We start from the raw sequence: 26,070 nt of genomic DNA on the forward strand, positions 1-26,070 counted from the left end.
TAAAGGAAGAACACATGAGAATTAGCATTGTTTCTATTGGGGGCCCCCCACACCTCCGCTGTCCCTGGGCCCCAACCAGCCTTAAACATGACAGTTGAAGCTTTAAGCCTGATGCTGAGTTAATGATTCTCTTTGGTAGGGTTAGGTTCCAATACAAGTCCACAAAGGACAATGACATCTACTATAATGCAGTACAACACAAAGACGCACCTTTGCAATATCTTTCTTCTGTATTGGGTCATACGTGGCGCCCTCTGTTGGCTGGGGATCCTTGGGGCTGTGCCTTGTGCAATGAGTCCCACAGCTTCCACCTAGGATACAAACAGCATGAATGTACGGCCGCTGCATGTGGTCCTCGGCTCATGTTTTCACTACACACATTATATTTGTGGAATCTGACCCTAAAGTGGTAGAAGATTCCTCTAAATGCTGGCGGTTGGGTTCTGTTGTGGGGTGGGGACGACGACAAGTCAGGGTGGTTCCATGCCACCACATTGTCACCATCCAGTTTCTGCCACTGAAATGCCATCAAGTGTTTTGATTTGGATTCAATGTTTGGTTCAGAGTTGGATTTCTTTGAATGATGCTCGGGACATTTACTACCCTACCCCCCCCCCCCCCCCCCACACTCCCACCCATCGTCTTGACTATATCGTTAATGACTGCATGTTTAACTGGGGACTGGGTGACATCACTTAACAATAGTGTTAATGATATCATTCAGTTTGTAAGCACTAGAATGTTCATCCCCCAATAATAGGACACACACCTCTTCCCCATGCTCCTTGTACAATCACAGAGGACTAGAGTGCCAGCTCTTAAGGTTATGCAACAGTTTTACCTGCACAGATCCAAATCCCATTCATGTGACCCTGAACGGACTCAAAAGTCATATTGAGTTATGTCATAAATGAGCCAAAATCAATATGTACTTAACCTACAGATGAGAGTGGATTTCAGCATCTGAGTCATTTTTTTTTTCTTTGTTAAACAGATTATCAAGGACGTGGAACAGATCGGAGCTGATTTTATTATGGAAATGCTGAAACAGTTTTATCTGAAGGTTTGTGGCCGGTAAAACACTTTGGGGGAATATTTGGTGGATTGAAAAAATAATAATGACGGAAACTGCCATTGAGAATCACAGCATAGGTTTCGCTGTATCTTCTGTGATTGCTTGTCCGGACATAAGTATCAGGGTGGCAGAAGACCGCAGGATTCCATACATTGTGGGGGTGATTCTGATTGAATCGCTAAGCAGAAAAATGTTATGCTTAGCCAGCCATGTACCACCACCCACACGAATGACCCCCCCCCCCCCCCGCCGTTTCCTCTATCAACCATGCGAGAGAATGTGTTACAAAGACAAATCCCCTCGCATGCCGCCACCACCGCTGCAGGAGAAATCATTCCACAGTGAGGTTAGGATTTTCTAAACATGTGCATACAAATTATGGATATTCTGATTAAGGAACAGATGTATCAAGCTTCAAAAAGTGATAAAATGTAGAGCGATAAACAGCCAGCCAATCAGCTCCTATCTGTCATTTTTCAAACCCAGCCTGTAACATGGCAGTTAGGAGCCGGTTGGCTGGTTGTTTAGCACTCTCTACTTTATCTCTTTCTGAAGCTGGATACATCTGGCCCAATATCTGGAAGATCCGGGAGAATCCAGGAGATCTGCATTTTGTTCTGTTGTGTAATCATCTGGGCACCAACGTGCATCTGGGGGCATCACTAAACAGAACTTTATGGGATAACATTACAGAAGTTACCACTAACACTTGCAGTGAAAGTGCAGCTGCCCTACATCCATTACTGAGATCAGTCATTCACAGGACTGAAGCTTTGTATGTGGCCGTAGTTGTAGGTGGGCGTAGTTGTAGGTGGCCGTAGTTGTAAGTGGGCGTAGTTGTAGGTGGGTGTAGTTGTAGGTGGGCGTAGTTGTATGTGGGCGTAGTACAAGACTATATAGTCCGTCACGCCCGGCTGCATTAAGCGGCTTTGGTCAGGTAGATCATTAATGTGTACAGTACAGCTGACCCTTCTGCCAACTGGAAAATTAAAAGGGTATGCCCAACCAATTTATTATTGTAATGCAATAACCCCTGATTAAAGTGGAAAATTACAGTTAGGAGCTAATTGGTCGGTATTTTATCTTCGTACACTTTATCCCTATCCCAGGCTTAGTGAATAGACTGCTATGTAATAAGCTTTAACTAGAGATAAAGTGGGCGATGATGAAGTGCCAGCCAATTGGCTCCTAACTGTCATGTTACAGACTGTGGCCCTTATTCAGATCTGATCGCAGTACACGTTTGTTGTCAAAATGGGCAAAACCATGTGCACTTCAGGTGGGGCAGATGTAATATGTACCAAGAGAGTTAGATTTGGGTGGGGTGTGTTGAAACTGAAATCCAAATTGCAGTGTAATAATAAAGCAGTCAGTATTTACCCTGCACAGAAACAAAATAATATACCCAAATCTAACTCTCTCTGCACATGTTACATCTGCCCCACCTGCAGTGCACATGGTTTTGCCTATTTTGAGAACAAATTCCTACTGCAATCAGATCTGAATAAGGGCCTGTGTTTGAAATCTAAAAGTTAGGAGTTGTTTTATCTCTGCCCACTTTATCTCTCGCCAAGGTTTAGTACATAAACTCCTTAGTTCTATGGCTCACAAGTAGATATGTTAGATTAGCTGTAACATACACTCCCCCCCCAGCAGACGAAATCTTAGTAAATATATACAGATGTATAATTCTATATCCAACCATATTACGCCTGGGAAGATATGGGATAAATATACATTCTATAGTCCTGGCAGAATGTGGGCATGATCTTTAGGGAAGTTGGGTGTGGAACCAGATCCTTACTAAGGGCCTAATTCATGTTGGTTTGTTCAGCAGCGGTCGTTCGCTACTTTGCGGGGGGGTTGACGACGCTTGTCGGGTGAACCAATGCCCACCCACGAATGTATGCGGCGACAGGCAAATGGATGCCTATGCTCACACATCCATTCATATGCAAGCGTCAGGAAGGGAAATCATTGGAGGGTCGGCGACCATCGGATTATTTTTTAGGCCTTTGCAAATGAAACTGACTTTTATTTAGCTCGTAAATGTCCGAGAACGTGGGCGGGCTTCGACCCGCCTGCATTCACATGGGGAAGCCCAGCCATTTTCTGGGTGCACCCCATGCTCCAGCCCCCAGTCCGCCGACTGCCCGCCTATGTTCGACGATACGCATGCAAAGAGCTGCACCATCGGTCCCCACTGCGCATTTGCTGCGTGCCGAGTCAATGTGAATTACGCCCTAAATACAATGAAAAAAACATATCTACAGGAAAAGCCGTATCCACAGGAAAAGCCGTATCCACAGGAAAAGCCGGATCCACAGGAAAAGCCGGAACTACAGGAAAAGCCGGATCCACAGGAAAAGCCGGAACTACAGGAAAAGCTGGATCCATAGACAAATCCGCATCCACAGTAAAGATTAGTATTATGCCTCCAGCTTTTGCCCCCCTCCCATGTGTATCGGGGTCAGGGTATTTGGCCTGGGCACACACGTCACCGTTACATGGTACATATCACTGTAGCAGCTGGGTACTGACCATGCCTTTCACTCCCTCCGGGAAGAGGAATCTGTTGTACAGGGAGTTCACAGTGTCATCTACCAGAACCTCACACTCCTTCTGCAGCAGGATGTCTCCTGTGTCCAGCCCGTCGTCTGCCCAGAATATGGTGAAGCCCCCCGTCTTGTCCCCCTGCATCAGTGTCCTATCAGGGAGAGATATGATCAGTTAGATCTGCAGGTGGGGCGCATTGCACTGTGAGTGCGTCATAGTGGGCGCAGACGTCCGCTGTCATATTTATGTAATGCCACAGCGATGGAGCAGGGGACCCGGGACCAGGGCTGGATTAAAGGGGGGGCACAGGGGGTCAGTACCCCTGGGCCCCCCTCTAGCTAGGGGCCCCCTGTGGTTGGCATGTACTTTAAGCTACAGGTTTTGTGCATGGGAGTGGGGTAGTGCTGCAACTTCACCTATCTGCCAATGTGACAATGATTAATGGTGCTGAGTATTGGGAGCCAAGGCACACTGACTGCACAAGTGTGCAGTGCATTACTGGAGTTAACTAAGTCCCTTGATACTTTGCACAAAAGGGCAGAGGCTGAGAGGCTTGTGCTGAGCTCTGCTTGGTGGAGCTCATCATATGCTTCTCAGGCCCATGGAGGACAGCAGCGGCCTCGTCATGGGAGGGTTTTTTAATTAGAGGCAGCCCTGGTACAGAGGGACAAACACAGGCTTTTCATGTGGTTATATATATATATTAATCCCCCACCCCGCAGTTACCTATTGACCAAGTTTATACTGCCGTTACTCTGTGTTTTGACAGTGTAATATTCTCCCATGCAGTCTGCGGCCAGTAATGACAAGTGCAAGGGGGCCCCCCCTGTCTAAAGTGACCCCCAGCCCCCTGAAGGCTTAATCCGGCCCTGCCTGGGACCAAGGGGGACACGAGTGCTAGGAGCAGACGCTGCAGGTTGCCAGCTTTCTAGGCTATGCCAAATACAGGTTCCATGGGGCACCAACATTGCCAACCCCCTAGGGTAACGGGTCATTGGGTGGACTGTATGAATGTCGATATAAATTAGGTCGACCACTACAGGTAAACAGGGCTTATGTTGACACATAAAATCAGTCGACATGGCCTAGGGTGACAGGGTCTGAAGGTTGACACAAGCATTAGGTCGACAATGGGAAGTTCGACAGTCAAAAGGTTGACTTTTTCACGCTTTTTTGTTACAAATTTTGACGCATGTCGACATGGATACCGTGTCAGTGTAACGCGTCCCCTGCGCTCGGCACATTATTAAATTCTCTCACTATGCCCTACTGGAGGGTTGGGAATGAAATGCCGCCTGTCCGCACAAGTTGGCTGGAAAAAAAAAACGTGAATAACTCGACCTTTTCACCGTCGACCGTCCCATTCCCACCACACTCAGATGGTACCTCTGCACTCTCTTCACTTACCAGTTGATTGCTGATGCCCCCCGGTGGCGGGGCAGGATAGACGGGTGATAGATAATAGAACCATGCTTAGGGGCATCAATAACTTCCATGGGGATAAACTGGGAGCAGAAGGGCAGCACATTCAGCTCCGCCTCCAGCGACTTGTACTTCTCCACCACTTCTGGCAGCGCCTGGCCTTTCACCCTCCAGCGAGGAAACTTGAATACTGGCACGCCGTCCTTCTCTGCCTCTGCTCCTGCACATAGAATGGGGGACAGGCGATTATTACATTCTGAGACACAGGCGCTGTGCACTGATGCTCCCTGCAGAGGGCGCTACACCAGAGCACATATGGGACTCCATGTGTCAGCGGTGCGTAGAATCTATTACACATCTGACTATGAGGGGTCCCCAAAAAGAGAAACAGGGACCCAGTGGCGTAGATTGCGCAAGGCAGCCCCCGCCACTGCTTGGGGGAGCGGGGGCTGCGTGGGCGCCTGCTCCCGCCTGGCGCACTGAGCAAGGCGAGGTGCTGATTTGTGTCAGTCATACTGACATTGTGTGCTGTTGGTGACCGCACAGGAGAGTCGGCGCAGCCATGACAGTCTGACAGACTCAGTGTCAGACTGTCACATTAGCCTTGATGGGCGGGCGGCTGTCCAATGGGAGGGTAGGCGGGCGGGAGGCTGTCAAATGAGCGGGCGGGGGTGTGGCCTGGCACAGAGTGACAGGGTAATGCAGCAGCAGTGACTGCTAGTTACTCTACCTCCGTATCACCTATGCGTGTGACGTCATCACGTCACACGCTGGAGAGGCCAGAGGAGCCGGGAAGCTGAGCAGGCAGGGAGGGAGCCGAGCAAAGAAGGTTTCACTGAGTGTGGGGCTGTGCACTCCTCCGCCACCCCCGCCACGCTGTTTATGTAAGTACAGTCTGCTGCTAAGAGCAGGGGTGGAACGGGACTGGATGCACCTGTTACAGCTGACAACCTCTCTCAGCAGGAGAGGTGAGCTGGCTGTCTGCGCGGCGGGGGACTGGATGTGGCTGGAAGAGCTGACATGCTGCTCAATTCAGATCAGCACATCAGCTATTTCAGCCGCATCTCATCCCCCGCCGCGCAGACAGCCTGCTCACCTACTCTGCTGAGCACCTTGTCAGCATTTCCAGCCCCCTGGACAACGAGCATGAACTGCCCCTCTGGGAAAAGTGCATAAAATTCCCCCTTTCCAACCAGCATGAAATGTCCCCTAAGCAACAGCATACAAACCCCTCCCCCCCCCCCCCCCCCCCCCCCAACCAGCATGTAACTCCTGCAACCAGCATGTAGGTAAGCAGCACTTATCTGGTTTAATGTGTACTGGGCATTACGGTGTTTGCTATAATGTTTACTGGGTATAGCGGTGTTTGCTATAATGTTTACTGGGTATAGCGGTGTTTGCTATAATGTTTACTGGGTATAGCGGTGTTTGCTATAATGTTTACTGGGTATAGCGGTGTGTGCTATAATGTGTACTGGGTATAGTGGTGTGTGCTATAATGTGTACTGGGCATAACGGTGTGTGCTATAATGTGTACTGGGCATAACAGTGTGTGCTATAATGTGTACTGGTCATAACGGTGTGTGCTATAATGTGTACTGGGTATAGTGGTGTGTGCTATAATGTGTACTGGGCATAACGGTGTGTGCTGTAATGTGTACTGGTCATAACGGTGTGTGCTGTAATATGTACTGGGCATAACGGTGTGTGCTGTAATATGTACTGGGCATAACGGTGTGTGCTATAATGTGTACTGGGCATAATGGTGTGTGCTGTAATATGTACTGGGCATAACGGTGTGTGCTGTAATATGTACTGGGCATAACGGTGTGTGCTATAATGTGTACTGGGCATAACGGTGTGTACTGTAATGTGTACTGGGCATAACGGTGTGTGCTGTAATATGTACTGGGCATAATGGTGTGTACTGTAATGTGTACTGGGCATAACGGTGTGTACTGTAATGTGTACTGGGCATAACGGTGTGTACTGTAATGTGTACTGGGCATAACGGTGTGTGCTGTAATATGTACTGGGCATAACGGTGTGTGCTGTAATATGTACTGGGCATAACGGTGTGTGCTGTAATATGTACTGGGCATAACGGTGTGTGCTGTAATATGTACTGGGCATAACGGTGTGTGCTATAATGTGTACTGGGCATAACGGTATGTGCTATAATGTGTACTGGGTATAGTGGTGTGTGCTATAATGTGTACTGGGCATAACGGTGTGTGCTATAATGTGTACTGGTCATAACGGTGTGTGCTATAATGTGTACTGGTCATAACGGTGTGTGCTATAATGTGTACTGGGTATAGTGGTGTGTGGTATAATGTGTACTGGGCATTACAGTGTGTGCTGTAATGTGTACTGGGCATAACGGTGTGTGCTGTAATGTACTGGGCATAACGGTGTGTACTGGGCATAACGGTGTGTGCTTTAATATGTACTGGGCATAACGGTGTGTGCTGTAATGTGTACTGGGCAGAACGGTGTGTGCTGGAATGTGAATTGATACTGCTATGTGACCACACCACTTTCCACAAAAAAACATGCCCTAAATTTTTAGCGTGCGCCTTCGGCGCGCACTGTCCATTTTTTCAGGTTTATATCGTTTCTAGTATATATGTATCTTTATGCGAGTGGGCCAATTGATACTTTCCCCCCCGACTCACATGTGCCATGCTGGAAAGAAGGGGAGAGGAGGCTTTATTCCGTTGGGACCCAGAAAAGGTCAGGTAGGACCCCAATTTTAAGAAGTGAAGGGTCCCCGGACCCACTTTTTTGGGTGGTTTTCGCAAACACTGTATGTATGTATGTATGTATGTATACATGGGAAGGGGGGGGGGGGGGCGCAATCAAATTTTTGGCAGGGGGGAGCAAAATTTATAGTTACGCCACTGCAGGGACCCCAATTAGAGTGGTGAACCCCAGCACTAGCTGTAGCATAAGACTCCCCCTTATGGGCACTGATAGCATCTGCCATACTTACTATTTACCAGTCCTTTTCTATGGTCTTCGGCAGGGAGATGGGCAGGTTTTGCTTAGGCACCGAATATACGTAGCAACAGGCCTGAATCAGGCCCAAAGTGTCTTCAGTTCACTCATTGGGCCAGATGCACTAAGCTTCAAAAAGTGATAAAATGGAGAGTGATAAACAACCAACCAATCAGCTCCTACCTGACATTTTTCAAACACAGTCTGTGACATGTCAGGCAGGAGCTGATTGGTTGGTTGTTGATCACTCCATATTGTATCCCTTTTGAAGCTTAGTACATCTGGTCCATAGACTGTGTGGTGGGGAAGCATGATGCCAGCAGGGAAGCATGATGCCAGCAGGGAACCATAATGCCAGCAGGGAGCCATAATGCCAGCAGGGAACCATAATGCCAACAGGGGAGCATGATGCCAGCAGGGAACCATAATGCCAGCAGGGAACCATAATGCCAGCAGGGAACCATAATGCCAGCAGGGAGCATAATGCCAGCAGGGAGCCATAATGCCAGCAGGGAGCCATAATGCCAGCAGGGAACCATAATGCCAGCAGGGAACTATAATGCCAGCAGGGAGCATAATGCCAGCAGGGAGCCATAATGCCAGCAGGAAGCCATAATGCCAGCAGGGAAGCATAATGCCAGCAGGGAACTATAATGGCAGCAGGGAAGCATAATGTCAGCAGGGAGCCATAATGCCAGCAGAGAACCATAATGCCAGCAGGGAGCCATAATGCCAGCAGGGAACCATAATGCCAGCAGGGAACCATAATGCCAGCGGGGAGCCATAATACCAGCAGGGAGCCATAATGCCAGCAGGGAACCATAATGCCAGCAGGGAACCATAATGCCAGCGGGGAGCCATAATACCAGTAGGGAACCATAATGCCAGCAGGGAGCCATAATGCCAGCAGGGAAGCATAATGTTGGCAGGGAGTCTAATGCCAGCAGGGAAGCATAATGCCAGCAGGGAGCCATAATGCCAGCAGGGAACCATAATGCCAGCAGGGAACTATAATGCCAGCAGGGAAGCATAATGCCAGCAGGGAACCATAATGCCAGCAGGGAAGCATAATGCCAGCAGGGAACCATAATGCCAGCAGGAAGCATAATGTCAGCAGGGAGCCATAATGCCAGCAGGGAGCCATAATGCCAGCAGGGAAGCATAATGCCAGCAGGGAAGCATAATGCCAGCAGGGAAGCATAATGGCAGCAGGGAGCCATAATGCCAGCAGGGAAGCATAATGCCAGCAGGGAAGCATAATGCCAGCAGGGAAGCATAATGCCAGCAGGGAGCCATAATGCCAGCAGGGAGCCATAATGCCAGCAGGGAGCCATAATGCCAGCAGGGAAGCATAATGCCAGCAGGGAAGCATAATGCCAGCAGGGAGCCATAATGCCAGCAGGGAGCCATAATGCCAGCAGGGAAGCATAATGCCAGCAGGGAACCATAATGCCAGCAGGGAACCATAATGCCAGCAGGAATGCATAATGCTAGCAGGGAGCCATAATGCCAGCAGGGAAGCATAATGTCAGCAGGGAAGCATAATGCCAGCAGGACGCATAATGCCAGCAGGGAAGCATAATGGCAGCAGGGAAGCATAATGTCAGCAGGGAGCCATAATGCCAGCAGGGAAGCATAATGCCAGCAGGGAACCATAATGCCAGCAGGGAACTATAATGCCAGCAGGGAGCCATAAAGCCAGCAGGAAGCATAATGCCAGCAGGAAGCATAATGCCAGCAGGGAAGCATAATGCCAGCAAGGAAGCATAATGGCAGCAGGGAAGCATAATGCCAGCAAGGAGCCATAATGCCAGCAGGGAAGCATAATACCAGCAGGGAAGCATAATGCCAGCAGAGAAGCATAAAGCCAGCAGGAAGCATAATGCCAGCAGGGAACCATAATGCCAGCAGGGAGCCATAATGCCAGCAGAGAAGCATAATGTCAGCAGGGAAGCATAATGCCAGCAGAGAAGCATAATGCCAGCAGGGAAGCATAATGCCAGCAGGGAAGCATAATGCCAGCAGGGAAGCTTCAAAGCTCGCAGTTTACTGAGTCCCAGAGAGCCTTCCCTGCCGTCCACCAAAAATATGCCCTCCCCCCCCTCACTGCTGTTTCCCCTCACAACCATGTTAGGAAGACACATCCCATCGTATGCACCCGCTGCCATCGAATTATTTCTCCTGGGCTCACAAATATCAGTCAGTGGAGACTCGCACCTCGTCCCGCCCCCAATCCCATGGACAGCCGGGTGTCACCTGATGCTACCAGGCTGTCTGGAATAGTGATGTAACACGTGTTGCTGATAATTCTATTAGTATGTTCCCAATGTTATGTGGTGACACACCGTGTATGGAGCTATGGCATATAAACCTGCGTACCGAGTGGATCGGCTTTGCCATCCTTGTCTGGGATGGTGAATACTCCCACCACTTGGTGTCCTTCCTTTAGAAGTTCCTTGTAGACTTCTTTCCCGAACAGGCTCTGTCCAATCACTGCAATTCTCATGGCTCTGGTTGGGGGAGAGACTGAGGAAGACACAGAGGTCGGTTACAGAGTTACATGGACCATAGAGAGAAAGGGGCTGATTCTGAGCCGAGCGCAGCACCGTCTATGAGTCTGTATTTTGCCAGGCGCACATCTGCCACTTTATGCTGAAACCGCCGCCAAGCCCCTCCCATGCGTATAAAAGCGCTGAGACGCCCACTTCCAGTGTCTCCAGGTGCTGCGGTCCTGCTCACTGCGTCTTTAGACCGGTTACAGAATGGAGGCTAGCGCCATTGCGTCCAACAGAGCGTGCGACTCAGAATGAGCCCCTAAGTGAGTGGTACATGCAATTCATATACTGAATAATATACATGAAATAACTGCAGTGTTTTGGGCAGATGTTCTAATCTTTGGAGAGAGATAAAGTGAGGAGTGATAAACTACCAACCCCTTTTTCACCTGATTCAAACAGCTTGGGCCAAGAAGTGGCCAAATCGCAGGTGTTTGACATCAGATCCGGTCCAAAGCGCAGTACCATGCCCATCGGATCGGAGTTAGAGATTGGACTGGCTTGCACGTCCGTCCACCGACTCGTATAGCCTCCCGGGAGCAGGGGATGGGATTGCATGTGATCCTGCCGTCCGGGAAGCTCCTGGGCGACTCAATAGGGATCAGCTGCAGTGGTGCAAGTAGAAATTTTTTCTTGGTGGTACTGATAGCCTCCACCAAAAATGGGCATGGTCATGTGTCATCAGGGGGCGTGGTCACACAAAGCTAGAGGAGTGACTAAATGACAATAGAGGCGTGGACACAGGAGACAGGGAATGAGAAACAGGGAATGACTGGGGGTGGGTTGGCTCTTGCCCAGGGGAGAGCCGGGTAGCTTGTGCTTACAATAGTGGAGCCTGCTCTTCATGCTGTCGGCGCTGCTGATGCCTGTCAGTGTGACAGGCTAAATCAGCAGTAGCCGGTAGCTGCATACAGCACCAATCATAACGCTGGGTGGGCGGGCTGCGGATGCATTATATTTAGACTTAAAATGAAAATAGAAATGACAGTGGATCAGGGGTAAGTGGTACTGCGTACCTGCAACATATTTCTTACAGGTACTCCGTACCACGCCGTACCCCCTTACTTGCAACACTGATCAGCTGTGATCGGGGGGGCGCCGTTTAACTGCTCGCTAGACTGCGAAAATACACAGCCTAGCGAATCAGACCCTAAAGCTGGCCATACATCTACAGATTGATTGTCAGATTGGGCTGGTTGGAACAAAGTCCTGGTAATGGTAATGACAGTTGACCATTTGCTTTGAAATGCTGGAAAACTGCCAAAACCTGTCATTCAGATATTCCCAGTTTTTTTGTTCCAACCAGCCCAATCTGACAATCGATCTGTAGATGTATGGGGCCACCTTAAAGGCCCCCCATACACTAGTAAGATTTATCTGACCTGTAAATTGCATCTGATCACTGGCGTAACCACCGTGTGGCAGCCCCCGCCAGTGCTTGGAGGAGCAGCGTCGGCATAGTCTGTGGTGGGCGCCAGCGTCTGTCAGGGACAGGCAGTGTCATTGCGCTGCGCTGAGCGCTCTGCTCGGGTTCCCTGAGATTGACAGCCGCTGGAACCATATAGAAGTAGAGGACAGCAGAGCGACGGCTCAGCTGTCCAATCATGTTTGATATAGCAGCCTGCGGCTCAGTGACTGGCTGAGCACGCAGGCTGCAGGGAATAGCAGTAACCAGCTCTGGAGGTCAGTGCACTGTGTGGCATGCCGTGCGCTGCTCGCACGCTGAATTAGACTACACAGCATGCAGAAACACAGAACACTCCAGGCTGTGCACACATCCCCAGCTCTGCTCTTTCTTCTATTCTCCTCCTCCGTGTACTTGCTTACTCCAACCCTCCTCATAGCGATGCGGCCGGCCAGCTGTCAGTCTGTTCAGGTCAGCGGCAGGGATCTTCAGATAGATATGGTGGTCCTGGTCCTCAGTAATTGATTTACAACCCTGGTCATCGCCCTCAGGCCGCAGGCATGAAAGCCTCCTTAAGCCGACAGGAGGTAAGCAGATAGTAAAGTGGTTTCTGCTGTAGCAGAATCACACTCTCAATTTACACTTGTTAGTGACCATTAAAAATCCTACAGTTACATTTCAATTGGTGTACAGCAGACATGTCCAACCTGCTGCCCTCCAGATGTGCTAAAACTACACATCCCAGCATGCATTGCCACAATTTGGCTATTAGGGAATGCTAGAATGATGGCAATGCATTGATGTGTAGTTTTAGCACATCTGGAGGGCCGCAGGTTGGACATGCCTGGTGTACAGTGTTCTCCCCAGTGCTGTTTTTTCGCGCGTTCAACCCGGCATCCCAGTCGGCACTCAGGTCCACGGCTATTTCAAAACGCATGCTGGCTCAGTCACAACTTAGCCAATCAAGAGATGCAGTGGTGGCTCCGGATTGGCTGTCATACCGTGAGTTCTGATTGGCTCGTGAGCATGCGCAAGTTTTGAAATAGCTGCTGACCTGCCAGGTGGGTTGTGCACTGCACTGCCTGGCTCCTTCACCGTTGCAGTGAGGGGGAGGGGTAATCCCCCTGGCATCAGGCGTGCAACCCCTGGCATCAAGTATGCAATCCGAAGAAATGAGCATGTAGGTAAGCAGCCCTTATGTGGCATATTGTGTAATGGGCATTGCAGTGTGTGGCATATGTAATGGGCATTGTGTTGTCTGGCATATTGTGTAGTGGGCATTGCGGTGTGTGGCATAATGTTTAATAGGCATTACGGTGTGTCACATATTGGGCCTTATTCTAGTTCACTCTTAGAGGCAAATTCCTTCTTAGCTGGACAAAACCATGTGCACTGCAGGGGGGCAGATGTAACATGTGCAGAGAGAATTAGATTTGGGTGAGTTATTTTGTTTCTGTGCAGGGAAAATACTGACTGCTTTATTTTACACTGCAATATAGATCTCAATTTGAAGAAAAACCCCACCCAAATCTAATTCTCTCTGCACAAGTTACATCTGCCCCACCTGCAGTGCACATGGTTTTGTCCAGCTAAGAAGCAATTTGCCTCTAAGAGTGAACTAGAATAAGGTCCATTGTGTAATGGTCATTGCGATGTGTGGCATGTGTAATGGACATTACGGTGTGTGGCATAATGCTTAAGGGACATTACGATGGGTGACCTATTGTTAATGGGCATTGCAATGTGCAGCATTTTTGTAAAGGGCATTAACCCTTGAAGCGAGGCTGCACATACTTTATTGAAATGTGCGCATTCTTTACTTTGAAAATATCTAATGGTGGGGCACATTTTTACTGTTAAAACTGGGAGCCATATTGTCGAGAAACAAGAATGCTATGGGGGGGGGGGGGGGGGGGGGGGGGGGCGCAGGAAACTTTTTGGCTTGGGGGAGCAAATTTTATAGTTACGCCACTGCATCTGATTTCCCTTGAACTTCCCCGGCAGCTTCCGGACTTTAGACTTACGGACAATATGGATGTGATACCGGTGATAACAGGACAATAGCTGTTTGTTTACACTGGGAAGAAGGTGCAACATTATTAATCCCCCCCCCCCCCCCCCCCCCTCCCCACACAGCGGCAGAACGAGTTTTAGCAGCGGACAGTAGCCAAGAGGAAATTCAGAACTACAGACGCCTCCTGTTACGTTTTGGATTTCAGTGACACAGAATTGCGCAGCGGCTTCCTTGCGGCTGCACAATTCCGTAAGCCCATCTGCTGAATTATCTGCTGCATGTAATTACATTGTGACATATGCACCGAGTCATCAAACCTTGACATCATCATAACAAACATATAACGGTTGTGCTACAATGTATATGGCAGGTGTAAGGTGACAATGTAGCAATGTACAGGGGAGCTGTCTCGTTCTCTCCAATCAGGAAACAGATTCGCTCCAGCCTCCCAGGGGCTTGCCCAATCAGCTGTGAGCATGCAAATGTGTAAGGATTACTTCTCAAGGATTATTGTAGTTCAATGACCTGATAAAGAGGCAAATCACATCGCTGGCTTACTATCAGCTACAAGGCATCAGATATGTGCGGACCTATGGCCTAGCTGGCCGCTATAGACTGTCACACCCTCGGGGCCTGATTTAGGAGTTGTAAGCTTGTGAAGATTTGCAGAATTACAACTCCGTGCAGTAGGCTGCGGGGGATGCCCGGCACCTGGCAAGACCGCGCGCCCCGGAAATGCTTCGTGGCTGCCCCTGTCGCTACTTAATCTGCGATTTTGTGAAACTGTGGACCTTTTTGAATCAGGCCCTCAATGGAGCTCACCCACCGAGTCGACATCAGAAATAGGTCAACATGTGTAAGGTCGACAGGGTTTTTTATGCGCCGACATGTGCCGACAGCCGGTATTTGTGCCCTATCATCCACTAAGGCGCAGTAGGAGAATATAACAGTGTGTCGAATGCAGCGAGGCGCTTAGACTGTGTCCATGTCGACGTTTGGAACATTCATTGTCGACTAATGTTTCTGTCAACTTTCTGACTCTGTCGGCCTTACCCATGTCGCTCTATTTCAGATGTTGACCTACGGCCCGTCGACCTTCAGTGGGTCGAACATAATTTGGTCAACCAAACCCGGACCCACTTTATTTTATTTTAAGTAAAATACTGAAACGTCGTTTTGTAACTGGTATAAATAAGATCAGTAACAGCGGCTTCTGTGCGTCACCTCTCTGCTTACTGACCTGTCCTGGATTTTACTGACATGCAAACAAGCTGTTATGTAATGTTATGTGCACACACCAGAGATTGGTAGGCAGTGAGGATCCTGTGTTACATTAGGTGCATACACATTAGATGAGAATTCAAACAATATGCGCGATAACGACCATCGGTAACGATTATCATTCCTGAAGCTTATTGTCTAATGTGCAGCCAACTTTACAACCCGTATACTGTGTTGGCATCTGATGCGGGCATCTCCTGGCACTTACTGATCACTCCAAGGGGGCTAAAAATACCATTTTAATCTATTAATGTCAAAAGTCAGCGGCAGGTCCAGCAGAGAACATGCAATACATTCTCATGTATAACCAAGAAACAATTGCATTTATAATGGGACATTGAACGTGTTAAATATTGTTGGGATAAGTACAAGAGCTTACAATCTATCGACGCGGCTTTACAGATTTTGGCACTGCTTGACCTTGTTATTTGTTTGCATACTGCCAACATGAGCGCCACAGATAATGCACAGATTCAGCTGGATGTGGTAGGGACACACAGATCCCCACCCATAACTCACCTGGAGAGAGGGCACTGCAGGAAGCTCAGCAGAAGAGAGTCTCTGTGCAGAGGTGCTGGGAGGTATCTTGCAGAGGCAGGAGGTGGGGTGTAGAGGAGGAGTCAGCGAGCAGGGATGTGATCCTTGGCTTACACATTATAGTAACACTCCAGGATCCCCACATGACATTACAGTGACGTTCCGGCCCATGGAAGACAAAGACCATTGTTATGTAATAGACTTGTCAGTGTAGATAAGCCGGAGTCATTTACTGTATGTGCTAAATCCAGCCCAAAGGCACTCAATCACATTCTATAGGGGTCTACACACGGGGCGCCACTGCTGAGCGATCTGAGCAATGTAGATGCTTCGGCTATGTGTCAGCGCTGTGTGCTGAGCGATCTGTCACGGCCAGCATTCTCCGGTGAAAACACTGGCCCTGACTGGCAATTAACTAGATGTGGGTTCCCGGGGACCTCTCTGCTGCGCACAAGGAAATCACCAGGAACATGGAGCCTGCGCCTTGTTCCTGGGGACCTCTCTGCTGCGCACAAGGAAATCTCCAGGAACATGGAGCCTGCGCCTTGTTCTCTGGGACCTCTCTGCTGCGCACAAGGAAATCTCCAGGAACATGGAGACTGCGCCTTGTTCCCAGGGACCTCTCTGCTGTGCACAAGAAATCTCCAGGAACATGGAGCCGGCACCTTGTTCCCGGGGACCTCTGTGCTGTGCACAAGGAAATCTCCAGGAACATGGAGCCTGCGCCTTGTTCCCGGGAACCTCTCTGCTGCACACAGGGAAATCTCCAGGAACATGGAGCCTGCGCCTTGTTCCCAGGGACCTCTCTGCTGTGCACAAGGAAAATCTCCAGGAACATGGAGCCTGCGCCTTGTTCCCGGGGACCTCTCTGCTGCACACAGGGAAATCTCCAGGAACATGGAGCCTGCGCCTTGTTCCCAGGGACCTCTCTGCTGTGCACAAGAAATCTCCAGGAACATAGAGCCTGCGCCTTGTTCCCGGGGACCTCTCTGCTGTGCACAAGGAAATCACCAGGAACATGGAGCCTGCGCCTTGTATAATGAATAAATATATACAGTACAGTACCTTTATATAAAATGGCGGTGAAGATACTACCCCACCCCCCATGATACAAGAAGAATGTTATCTCTGGATAGAGTGTACTATGGGTTATTATACATACAATAGCCTACAGTCGCTGGAGTTTACACTGTATCTATAGACAACATTATCTCCTTGTTATGATAGTGTGACTTTTGTGTTGTTCCTGAACAAGCCTTAAAGACAGAAAATCCACAATGTTAGAGGTCAATAACCTGTGAAAGAGCTGACTTTGTACACAGATGAAAACTTTGCCCCCATTAAAGCGATCTTTACATGTAACTATATATAAGATGAAAGTCTACCTCTGTGCAAACAAGTTGTGTTGCTCCTGTTGTTATTCTGTGGCCAGTCACAAACATGTGTGTGTGTGTGTGTATGATAAAGTACAGTATGCCACGTGTTTTGCTTGAGATCCCTACCTCAGACCTCCTATTAAATGTAATGGTCACTCAGAATCATTGCTACCCTATAATATGGGCACAAATGAAGTTGTGCCCCACACAGGCTCTACCATGAGAAATTTGTGGCATTTAGAGAGTGGGATGTGTGAAAAGTTCTTATTATACAGAAATCAGGGTTCTGAGGAAATCTGATAGTTGGGCCACTACAACCAGAAGGCAAAGATGGCCCTCAGCAGGGGAGACACCCAACTCAACCACAGGGGCTGGCTGGCAACTTTCAACCTGGGGGGCAACACAAGCAAGTGGCCCACCACCATCACCATCGTTTCACCACCCAACCCTCTCCCCTCTATGTAGTATGCAGCAATTATTAACAATCATTCCCCTACACATACAGCCCCGAAACAGGGACAGTGCGCGCCGGAGGCGCGCTGCAAAATTTTACACTGTAATGCCCATTACACATAATGTCACACACCGTAATGCCCATTCCACATAAAGCCAACACCGCAATGCCCAATAAACATAATGCCAATTAAACAATGCCCATTACACATAATGCCAACACCGATATGCCCATTACACATATTGATGCACACCGTAATGCCAATTAAACAATGCCCATTCGGCCATTCCACATAATGCCAACACCACAATGCAAACAACTTAATGCCCATTACACATAATGCCACACACCGTAATGCCCATTCCACATAAAGACAACACCGCAATGCCCATTAAGCATAATGCCAATTAAACAATGCCCATTACACATAATGCCAACACCGATATGCCCATTACACATATCGCCGCACACCATAATGCCAATTAAACAATGCCCATTCCACATAATGCCAACACCGCAATGCCCATTGCACATATTGCCACACACCGTAATGCCCATTACACATAATGCCCATTACACATAATGCCACACACCGTAATGCCCATTCCACATAAAGACGACACCGCAATGCCCATTAAGCATAATGCCAATTAATTAATGCCCATTACACATAATGCCACACACCGTAATGCCCAATAAACATATATTTGCCTGCTTTAACCCGTGGAGTGGCACTGTTTGTTCGAGAGAGAGGGAGAGAGGGAGAGACACATATATATACACACACACACATATATACACACATGTAAAAGTCTAGGCAGAACAATGTACTTACAGTGTTTCCTAGCAGGGTCAGCTTGAGCTCAGCCTCCATGAGCTCCTCCAGGGCCCCCTCACTGCATGCAGCATGAACAGTTCCTTGTACCTTCCTTCTGCAGGGCCACCCACGCTCCCGCAGGTTAACTGTAACCCGCCCCCCCTCCCCCTCTCGGCAGCCCTAGGTAAATGTTCGTTGCCTAGGGGTTCCTCCTTTCATCCTCTGACAGACACTAGAGGTACAGCAGTACCTCTAGTGTCTGTCTCCTCCTAGGCGGCGGCCATTTTTGGAGGGGCCGTCGCCATGGAGGCCTGTGTGCGGTAGCAGTACCCGACGTGCGGCAGCAGGACCCGACGTGCGGCAGCAGGGTAATGATTATGTCAGTGCACACAGTTGGCCCCGGCCCAGACCAGCCACTACATACCGGCCCGGGGGGCATGTGGCATCCTGCCCCCGGCCCAGCCCGCCCCTGCTCAACCACATACAATTTTTTTCCTCTGGAGGCCCCCAGTTTCCCATACAGTATTTGTACCTCTGAGTCAGGTGACTGTCCAAGCACAACTGGAGAGCAGTCTGCAGTCACATGATGTCCTCAGCTACTCCTGATTGGCCAGGGGTATAAAGGGATTCCACAAACAGCCAGAGAATGCCAGTGCAATGTTTTCTACAGCCAAGCTGTGTGCTATTCTGTGAGCTCCTGTAATTACCTTGTGCACTTACCCCCTCGCTGCACTACTGGCTCCAGCAACACTTCCAGCTGATATGTCCTTGTCATCTGTTCCAGATGATGAGTCCTTCGAGACGAGAAGCCCACTCCTGTCGAAAACTCAGCGCTATTGGTCCCAATCCAAAATGCAGGAAAATCCTGCATCATCAAATCTAACCAATTACCCTGCTCATCTTTGGCATTGGGGAACACAGTCAGCAGTGCCACTGGGGGGAGGGTACTCTTTGCAGGAACCTGAGCCCAGGTCTGTTGGGGCCCAGATCCTGTTGCCAACCTCCCTCCATCCCCATTGCATCCTCCATCCCCACAAATATGTATATTATCTGCAGGTTCCAGGTGCCCTTAGGCTAATATACAAGTAGTCTGCTGCTAAACACACGTGTATGGGCACTCAGTCATACTGCCCATGTGCATGTAACGCAGCTTGTACAACTGGCATGTAGGATCTAATGCTTGTTGCGTGTGAACTTGGCGTGTTACGCAAATGGAATTACCCCATATGATGCATGTGCTTGTGGCAGCATGTTTGACCCCTCCAAATCACAGGTACGGGAACTTTAAATGAATTCTAAATGTACATTATTCTGTTTCCTTTATTTATCTCTTATCCATGTGTGCTATAATAGGTGTAATTGTTGTTTGGGCAGATTTTATTCCCCCCTCCCTACCCTAATACAGGTAATTTAGGATATGGTGTTACACTTGGCTCATGACACCTCTGTTGAGACCACAACAATACATCCTGGTCACTTATACTGCTTTCACATTGCAGAAACGGGTATTGACCCTTTATTCTTAAATGGGACTTTAAAACGGGTCTGAGCCTTGAGACCTTTTACATTGCAGGTGAAAACCGTTTTAAAAAGCATTTAATACCATTCACACATTCAACCTGTTTAACCCCAAGGGACACGTTTCAAGCCATTGAAATAGAGCCATTCACACTGCCTAAAAAACGGCTCTGAAACGTGTAGGACTCTGCTTTTAAACGTGTTGAAATACCAGTTAACTTTAACCGGTAAATCAACTCTGGCACTTTCACATTGCAGCCTTAAACATTTTAAATGGAAAAAAAACGGCAATATACCGTTTTAAAAGTGCAGTGTGAAAGGGGTATAAGTATACGGTAAGGGACGTCAGTTTGCTGACAAAGCAAACAAGCTAAGTATCAACAGAACACATGTATCATGTGCAGTTATCACACTGTAACCAATGTATCATGTGCAGTTATCACACTGTAACCAATGTATCATGTGCCATTATCACACTGTAACCAATGTATCATGTGCAGTTATCACACTGTAACCAATGTATCATGTGCCATTATCACACTGTAACCAATGTATCATGTGCAGTTATCACACTGTAACCAATGTATCATGTGCAGTTATCACACTGTAACCAATGTATCATGTGCCATCATCACACTGTAACCAATGTATCATGTGCCATTATCACACTGTAACCAATGTATCATGTGCAGTTATCACACTGTAACCAATGTATCATGTGCAGCTATCACACTGTAACCAATGTATCATGTGCAGTTATTACACTGTAACCAATGTATCATGTGCAGTTATCACACTGTAACCAATGTATCATGTGCCGTTATCACACTGTAACCAATGTATCATGTGCAGTTATCACACTGTAACCAATGTATCATGTGCTGTTATTACACTGTAACCAATGTATCATGTGCAGTTATCACACTGTAACCAATGTATCATGTGCCATTATCACACTGTAACCAATGTATCATGTGCAGTTATCACACTGTAACCAATGTATCATGTGCAGTTATCACACTGTAACCAATGTATCATGTGCAGTTATCACACTGTAACCAATGTATCATGTGCAGCTATCACACTGTAACCAATGTATCATGTGCAGTTATCACACTGTAACCAATTGTATCATGTGCAGCTATCACTGTAACCAATGTATCATGTGCAGTTATCACACTGTAACCAATGTATCATGTGCCATTATCACACTGTAACCAATGTATCATGTGCAGTTATCACACTGTAACCAATGTATCATGTGCAGTTATTACACTGTAACCAATGTATCATGTGCAGTTATCACACTGTAACCAATGTATCATGTGCCATTGTCACACTGTAACCAATGTATCATGTGCAGTTATCACACTGTAACCAATGTATCATGTGCAGTTATCACACTGTAACCAGGGCCGGCGCCACCACTAGGCAAATCTAGGCATTTGCCTAGGGCGCCGGCCACTGGAGGGTGGCATTTCGCCCCCCCCCCCCCCCCCCCGTGCCGCGGGGGGTACCTGTCTTGCGGAATGTGTATAAAAGCTTGCGGCGGGCAGCGGGGTCCCTGCAGTCAAGAAACAACGCGCGATAACCGCCTGGCTACGCGGAAAAGCTTCTGTTGTGGAAACATTGGCCGCACGCTGATTGGCTGAGATTCAGCGTGCGGCCAGTGTTTTCACAACAGAAGTGCTTCCGCGTAGCAGGCGGATAGCGCTCGTTATTTCTTGACTGCAGGGACCCCCTGCTGCCGCCACCGCCGCAAGCTTTATATACACAGCCGCAGGACAGGTACACACCCCCCCCCCGGCACCAGGGTGCCCCCACCCCGACTCGCCTGGGGCGTTCCGGTGCCTTGCACCGGCCCTGACTGTAACCAATGTATCATGTGCAGTTATCACACTGTAACCAATGTATCATGTGCAGCTATCACACTGTAACCAATGTATCATGTGCAGTTATCACACTGTAACCAATGTATCATGTGCAGTTATCACACTGTAACCAATGTATCATGTGCAGTTATCACACTGTAACCAATGTATCATGTGCCATTGGAGGTTATTCTGATCGGTGCGGCCAAACGTGCGTACGTTCACTATTAACGTACGCTAGCTGTACGCGGCCGTTGGGGTTAAGTCCACCCACAAATCAGCCGCATACGTACGGCCAGAAACAACGTAGAAGGGGAGTGGCGTACAAATGAGCGTACGCCAACGTACACGGACGGGCCAGCCCTTACACTCCGACAACTGGCGTACAACTGAGCGTACGCCGCCGTTTACGGACGACTCTCGTCCGTCTTCCCACCGCCTTCTTGCGGAGATCTGAGCGTACGCCAGCTTGCACGGACGGGTCCCTATTGTTTTCAATGGAAAACTCAGCTTATGTCACCGCTCGTGAGAGTGAGCGTACGTCCCTGCACGCTGGCATACCCTTCACATATATGGACCTGCAAATCTTGCCTTTCAACTACAAATCAGACAATTAATTAATTATTCTAATTGTTATTCAATTATTGTTTTCTATTAACTCAATTGTCTACCTTAATAAAGACCCTAATAAAACAACATTTTAACCCTCATTACATGTATATTTGTTATGTTCTAATGTGGCATTTTAATCACTATCTATGTGTCCCCATATTGCTGTTACTTTTAAATCAAGTTATGTTGGTGTTTCTGTAGATGTACTAAATTATGTCCATAATTAGTTTGTCCAAAATGTGTAACATGTATACCTACCCTGATGTTATGTGTGATGTTTTAATCTAACAACATTAAAAATTCATGCATTTTCACTATGTGTTATTTAACTCAAAAACACACAAATTCACACATCAATGGTTACCCCTCACCTCAAATTACCAATCTAACTTACATTACACATCTGTATGTACCTGCTCTTACAAACCCTCTCACATATTTATGATTAAAAACACAGGAAACTTCTAACTTTTCAAAAACATTTATTTCAACAAAACAGAGTAAGGGGGGCAAAAAAATTAAAGGAGGGCCTCCAGTCGGCCAAAAAGAATAGTAAAATAAAATAATGTCAGGAAGATTTCCCGCAGAATTTCCTCCACATCATCCTGGTGCTGTTCTGTGTCTGTAGTGAAGGGAAAAAAAAACATTACAGTATATTTTAATATATCATATACACAAATGTTTGTTGCATTGTAACATAATATGAATTTGGGAGTTAACTGTGAAGGCCACATACATTTTACAACTACATTGAAGATGTGTCTGCTGTAAACATGGTCCAAAATACTATTCTGTTGACACACACATACTGTACATATTACATAAAAATATAAAAATTACTCCTTATTGGATGAATGTATGCTGTATCCCAATTGGTAGTTTGGTTTTGGGGGACTCACCTCTAACCTCACAATTAGGCTGTGCTATTTAAGGGTTATGACATTGTTGCGGCTTAAGCACTCCTTACTATTTTAAATTTAGGACATTGCTGTACAAATTATAGGCCTAAAGCTATGTTTGTAAAGCATGCATCCGCATGGCCTCACACACTATGAACAAAACAATCTCTACATTTATGTTGCACATCATGCTGGGAACTGGAGTTACCCAACACCTGGAGCCACATAACTACAACACCACTAATGTCGGATATCTCATTGGATGTACTGTTATGTCAATTATTCAAGGGGTGAGGTATGGCCACACTCCAAAAAACCACCAAGGGGACCCCTGTTCCTGGAGAAGGACAGGCCACACCTCATGGTCGCCCTGCAGTGATATGTTGCAACTAATGTTGATGTTGGATACACATATGTGGTTGTTGTGATTGTTTATGTGTAGAAATGTGTAGGTAAACATTAGACACATTATTTACTTACGGCTACTTGAGCCATCCTGGTCGCCGCTGGTTGGCTGTGCGGTGGTTGGGGGGTCAGGAGCAAGGTGGATGGGATTGGCCTTTGGATGCTGCTAGTGGGTGTGAGTGGGGATTGGAGAGGTTTGGGGGTGGGTGGTGGAGAGGTGTAGGGGGGTTGGAAATGGGGTGGGGAGGGGGTAGGGGTAGGGGTGTGGGTAGGGGAGGGGGTGGGGGAGGGGGTGGGGGTTGGGGAGGGGGTGGGGGAAGGGGGATGGGGAAATTGTGTGGGCCCCAGCTTGACCCATTGTCTCCTCCTCCTCTTCCTCCTCCTCTTCTTCCTCCTCCTCTTCTCCTCCTCTTCCTCTTCCTCCTCCTCTTCTTCCTCCTCCTCTTCCTCCTCCTCCTCCTCTTCCTCCTCCTCTTCCGGCTGCTCCTGGGCTGCCTGGTCCCGGGCTGCCTGCTCCCGGGCTTCTATGCGGGCTCTTGCCCGTGCTGAAATGTTCATGTGATGGCATAGAAATCGAAGATTGGGTTTCATAAAAAAGGGGGGAAAGAAAAATTCACATTAGTCATGCTCAAAACCTTCCAAATATCATTGCTGTTATATTTCAGACATTTATCATGCAAACTAATTGATATGCTACACCCAAAACTGAGCAACTACTTAAACCCCCCCTATACACCCATATACACCCCCTATACACCCCATATACACCCATATACACCCCCTATACACCCCCTATACACCCCATATACACCCCCTATACACCCCCTATACACCCCATATACACCCCATATACACCCATATACACCCATATACACCCCATATACAACCATATACACCCCCTATACACCCCCTATACACCCCATATACACCCATATACACCCCCTATACACCCCATATACACCCCATATACACCCATATACACCCCCTATACACCCCATATACACCCATATACACCCCCTATACACCCCATATACACCCATATACACCCACATACTCAGGAACATATTTATAAAAAGTACAGAAAACATTTGCAAAAAAACGCAGACATACTAGTAATAAAAACTTACATCGGGCAATATGGCGGCGAAGTGTGCAAAGCAACACTGGCTGCCGCCGGCGCAGGTCAGACCAGCGCCGCTCAACTTGCCCCAGGCTTCTGCGGACGCTGGTCGTGGAGTATATTAGGCGGCGGGCAGCAGTATACGCCCGCCGCTTGTCCATATTAGAGACATATGGGCCCCTGGGCCCCAGGTGACGGTCCATGACCTCAACCAAGGCCAACAGCTCCTGGGTCGAAAACGGCCTAGCCCTGGTTGAAGTCATAGTGGCAATGGCGCAGTTAATAATTGCAGGTACATATATCACTTTTGGTGCTTGCTGATTGGTCTAAAAAATTGTTTGTTTGGTATTAACTTTATTAATCCTTCTTACATTAACAAACTGGATGCGAATAGAAACTTACGCGGACCGTTCCGATATACACAGACCAAAACCAACAGCATGCATTCAATGTATAGGAGAGGAACTGTATATACAGTGTGCGGAAAATAATACACGCAACCGTCTACTTATAAATACGCTGCTTAAAGGGGCACAATACACCGTTTCCCATGGAGAGACCTACTGTATATACAGTGTGCGGAAAATAATACACGCAACCGTCTACTTATAAATACGCTGCTTAAAGGGGCACAATGCAACATGTTGGTGTATGACAATTTCATACTCATTACATATGCAAGGAAAGCATTATAACGTGATGTTTTGAAATGTGACTCACAAAGCATACACGAACTCCAACAGATACCAGCTGACAACACTCATCATTGGAATGACAGGTGCACACATTTCACGATGTAGCACACAATGCTCCACAACCTGTGTATGTGCATATACAGGTGATTGATCAGGTGCGTTGAGACCTGCGTAATTTAAGCGGCAATTATCGGCGGGAAATATCGGCGTAAATGAGCAAATACATTGCGGGAAAAATATACTCCCCCTTGTTCATGGCGGGAGATTAACATATAAATATTCAGTCAGATGCAGGCCACAATTGCTGCAAACATGTCTAACTCAGACGATTCCGCAGCTGAGGACGCTCTGCAGAGAGCACAAGCAGAATCCCTGCTTGAAGCGTTACAGAAGAGGGAACAGGAGCGGAGAAGGAGGGCTCAAGAGAGAGGTAGCCTGCCAGACCAAGCGGGCCCCTC

The 26,070-nt window shown here is 48.0% G+C and overlaps 1 protein-coding gene across 1 annotated transcript in view; it reads right to left on the reverse strand.

Annotated features, from left to right (window-relative positions):
• Positions 1 to 15,970, reverse strand: part of ALDH1L1 (aldehyde dehydrogenase 1 family member L1) — a 34,141-nt gene extending 18,171 nt beyond the window's left edge. The window contains 6 exon segments of the mRNA XM_083157957.1: positions 211 to 266; positions 269 to 311; positions 3,617 to 3,782; positions 5,039 to 5,273; positions 10,433 to 10,579; positions 15,828 to 15,970. Of these exon segments, the coding sequence (XP_083014083.1) occupies positions 211 to 266; positions 269 to 311; positions 3,617 to 3,782; positions 5,039 to 5,273; positions 10,433 to 10,559 (627 nt within the window). The 5' untranslated portion in view covers positions 10,560 to 10,579; positions 15,828 to 15,970.
• Between the last annotated feature and the right edge of the window lie 10,100 nt (positions 15,971 to 26,070).

Source organism: Crinia signifera, chromosome 8 (assembly GCF_055691185.1).
Source record: "Crinia signifera chromosome 8, ASM5569118v1, whole genome shotgun sequence".
Lineage (NCBI taxonomy): Eukaryota > Metazoa > Chordata > Amphibia > Anura > Myobatrachidae > Crinia > Crinia signifera.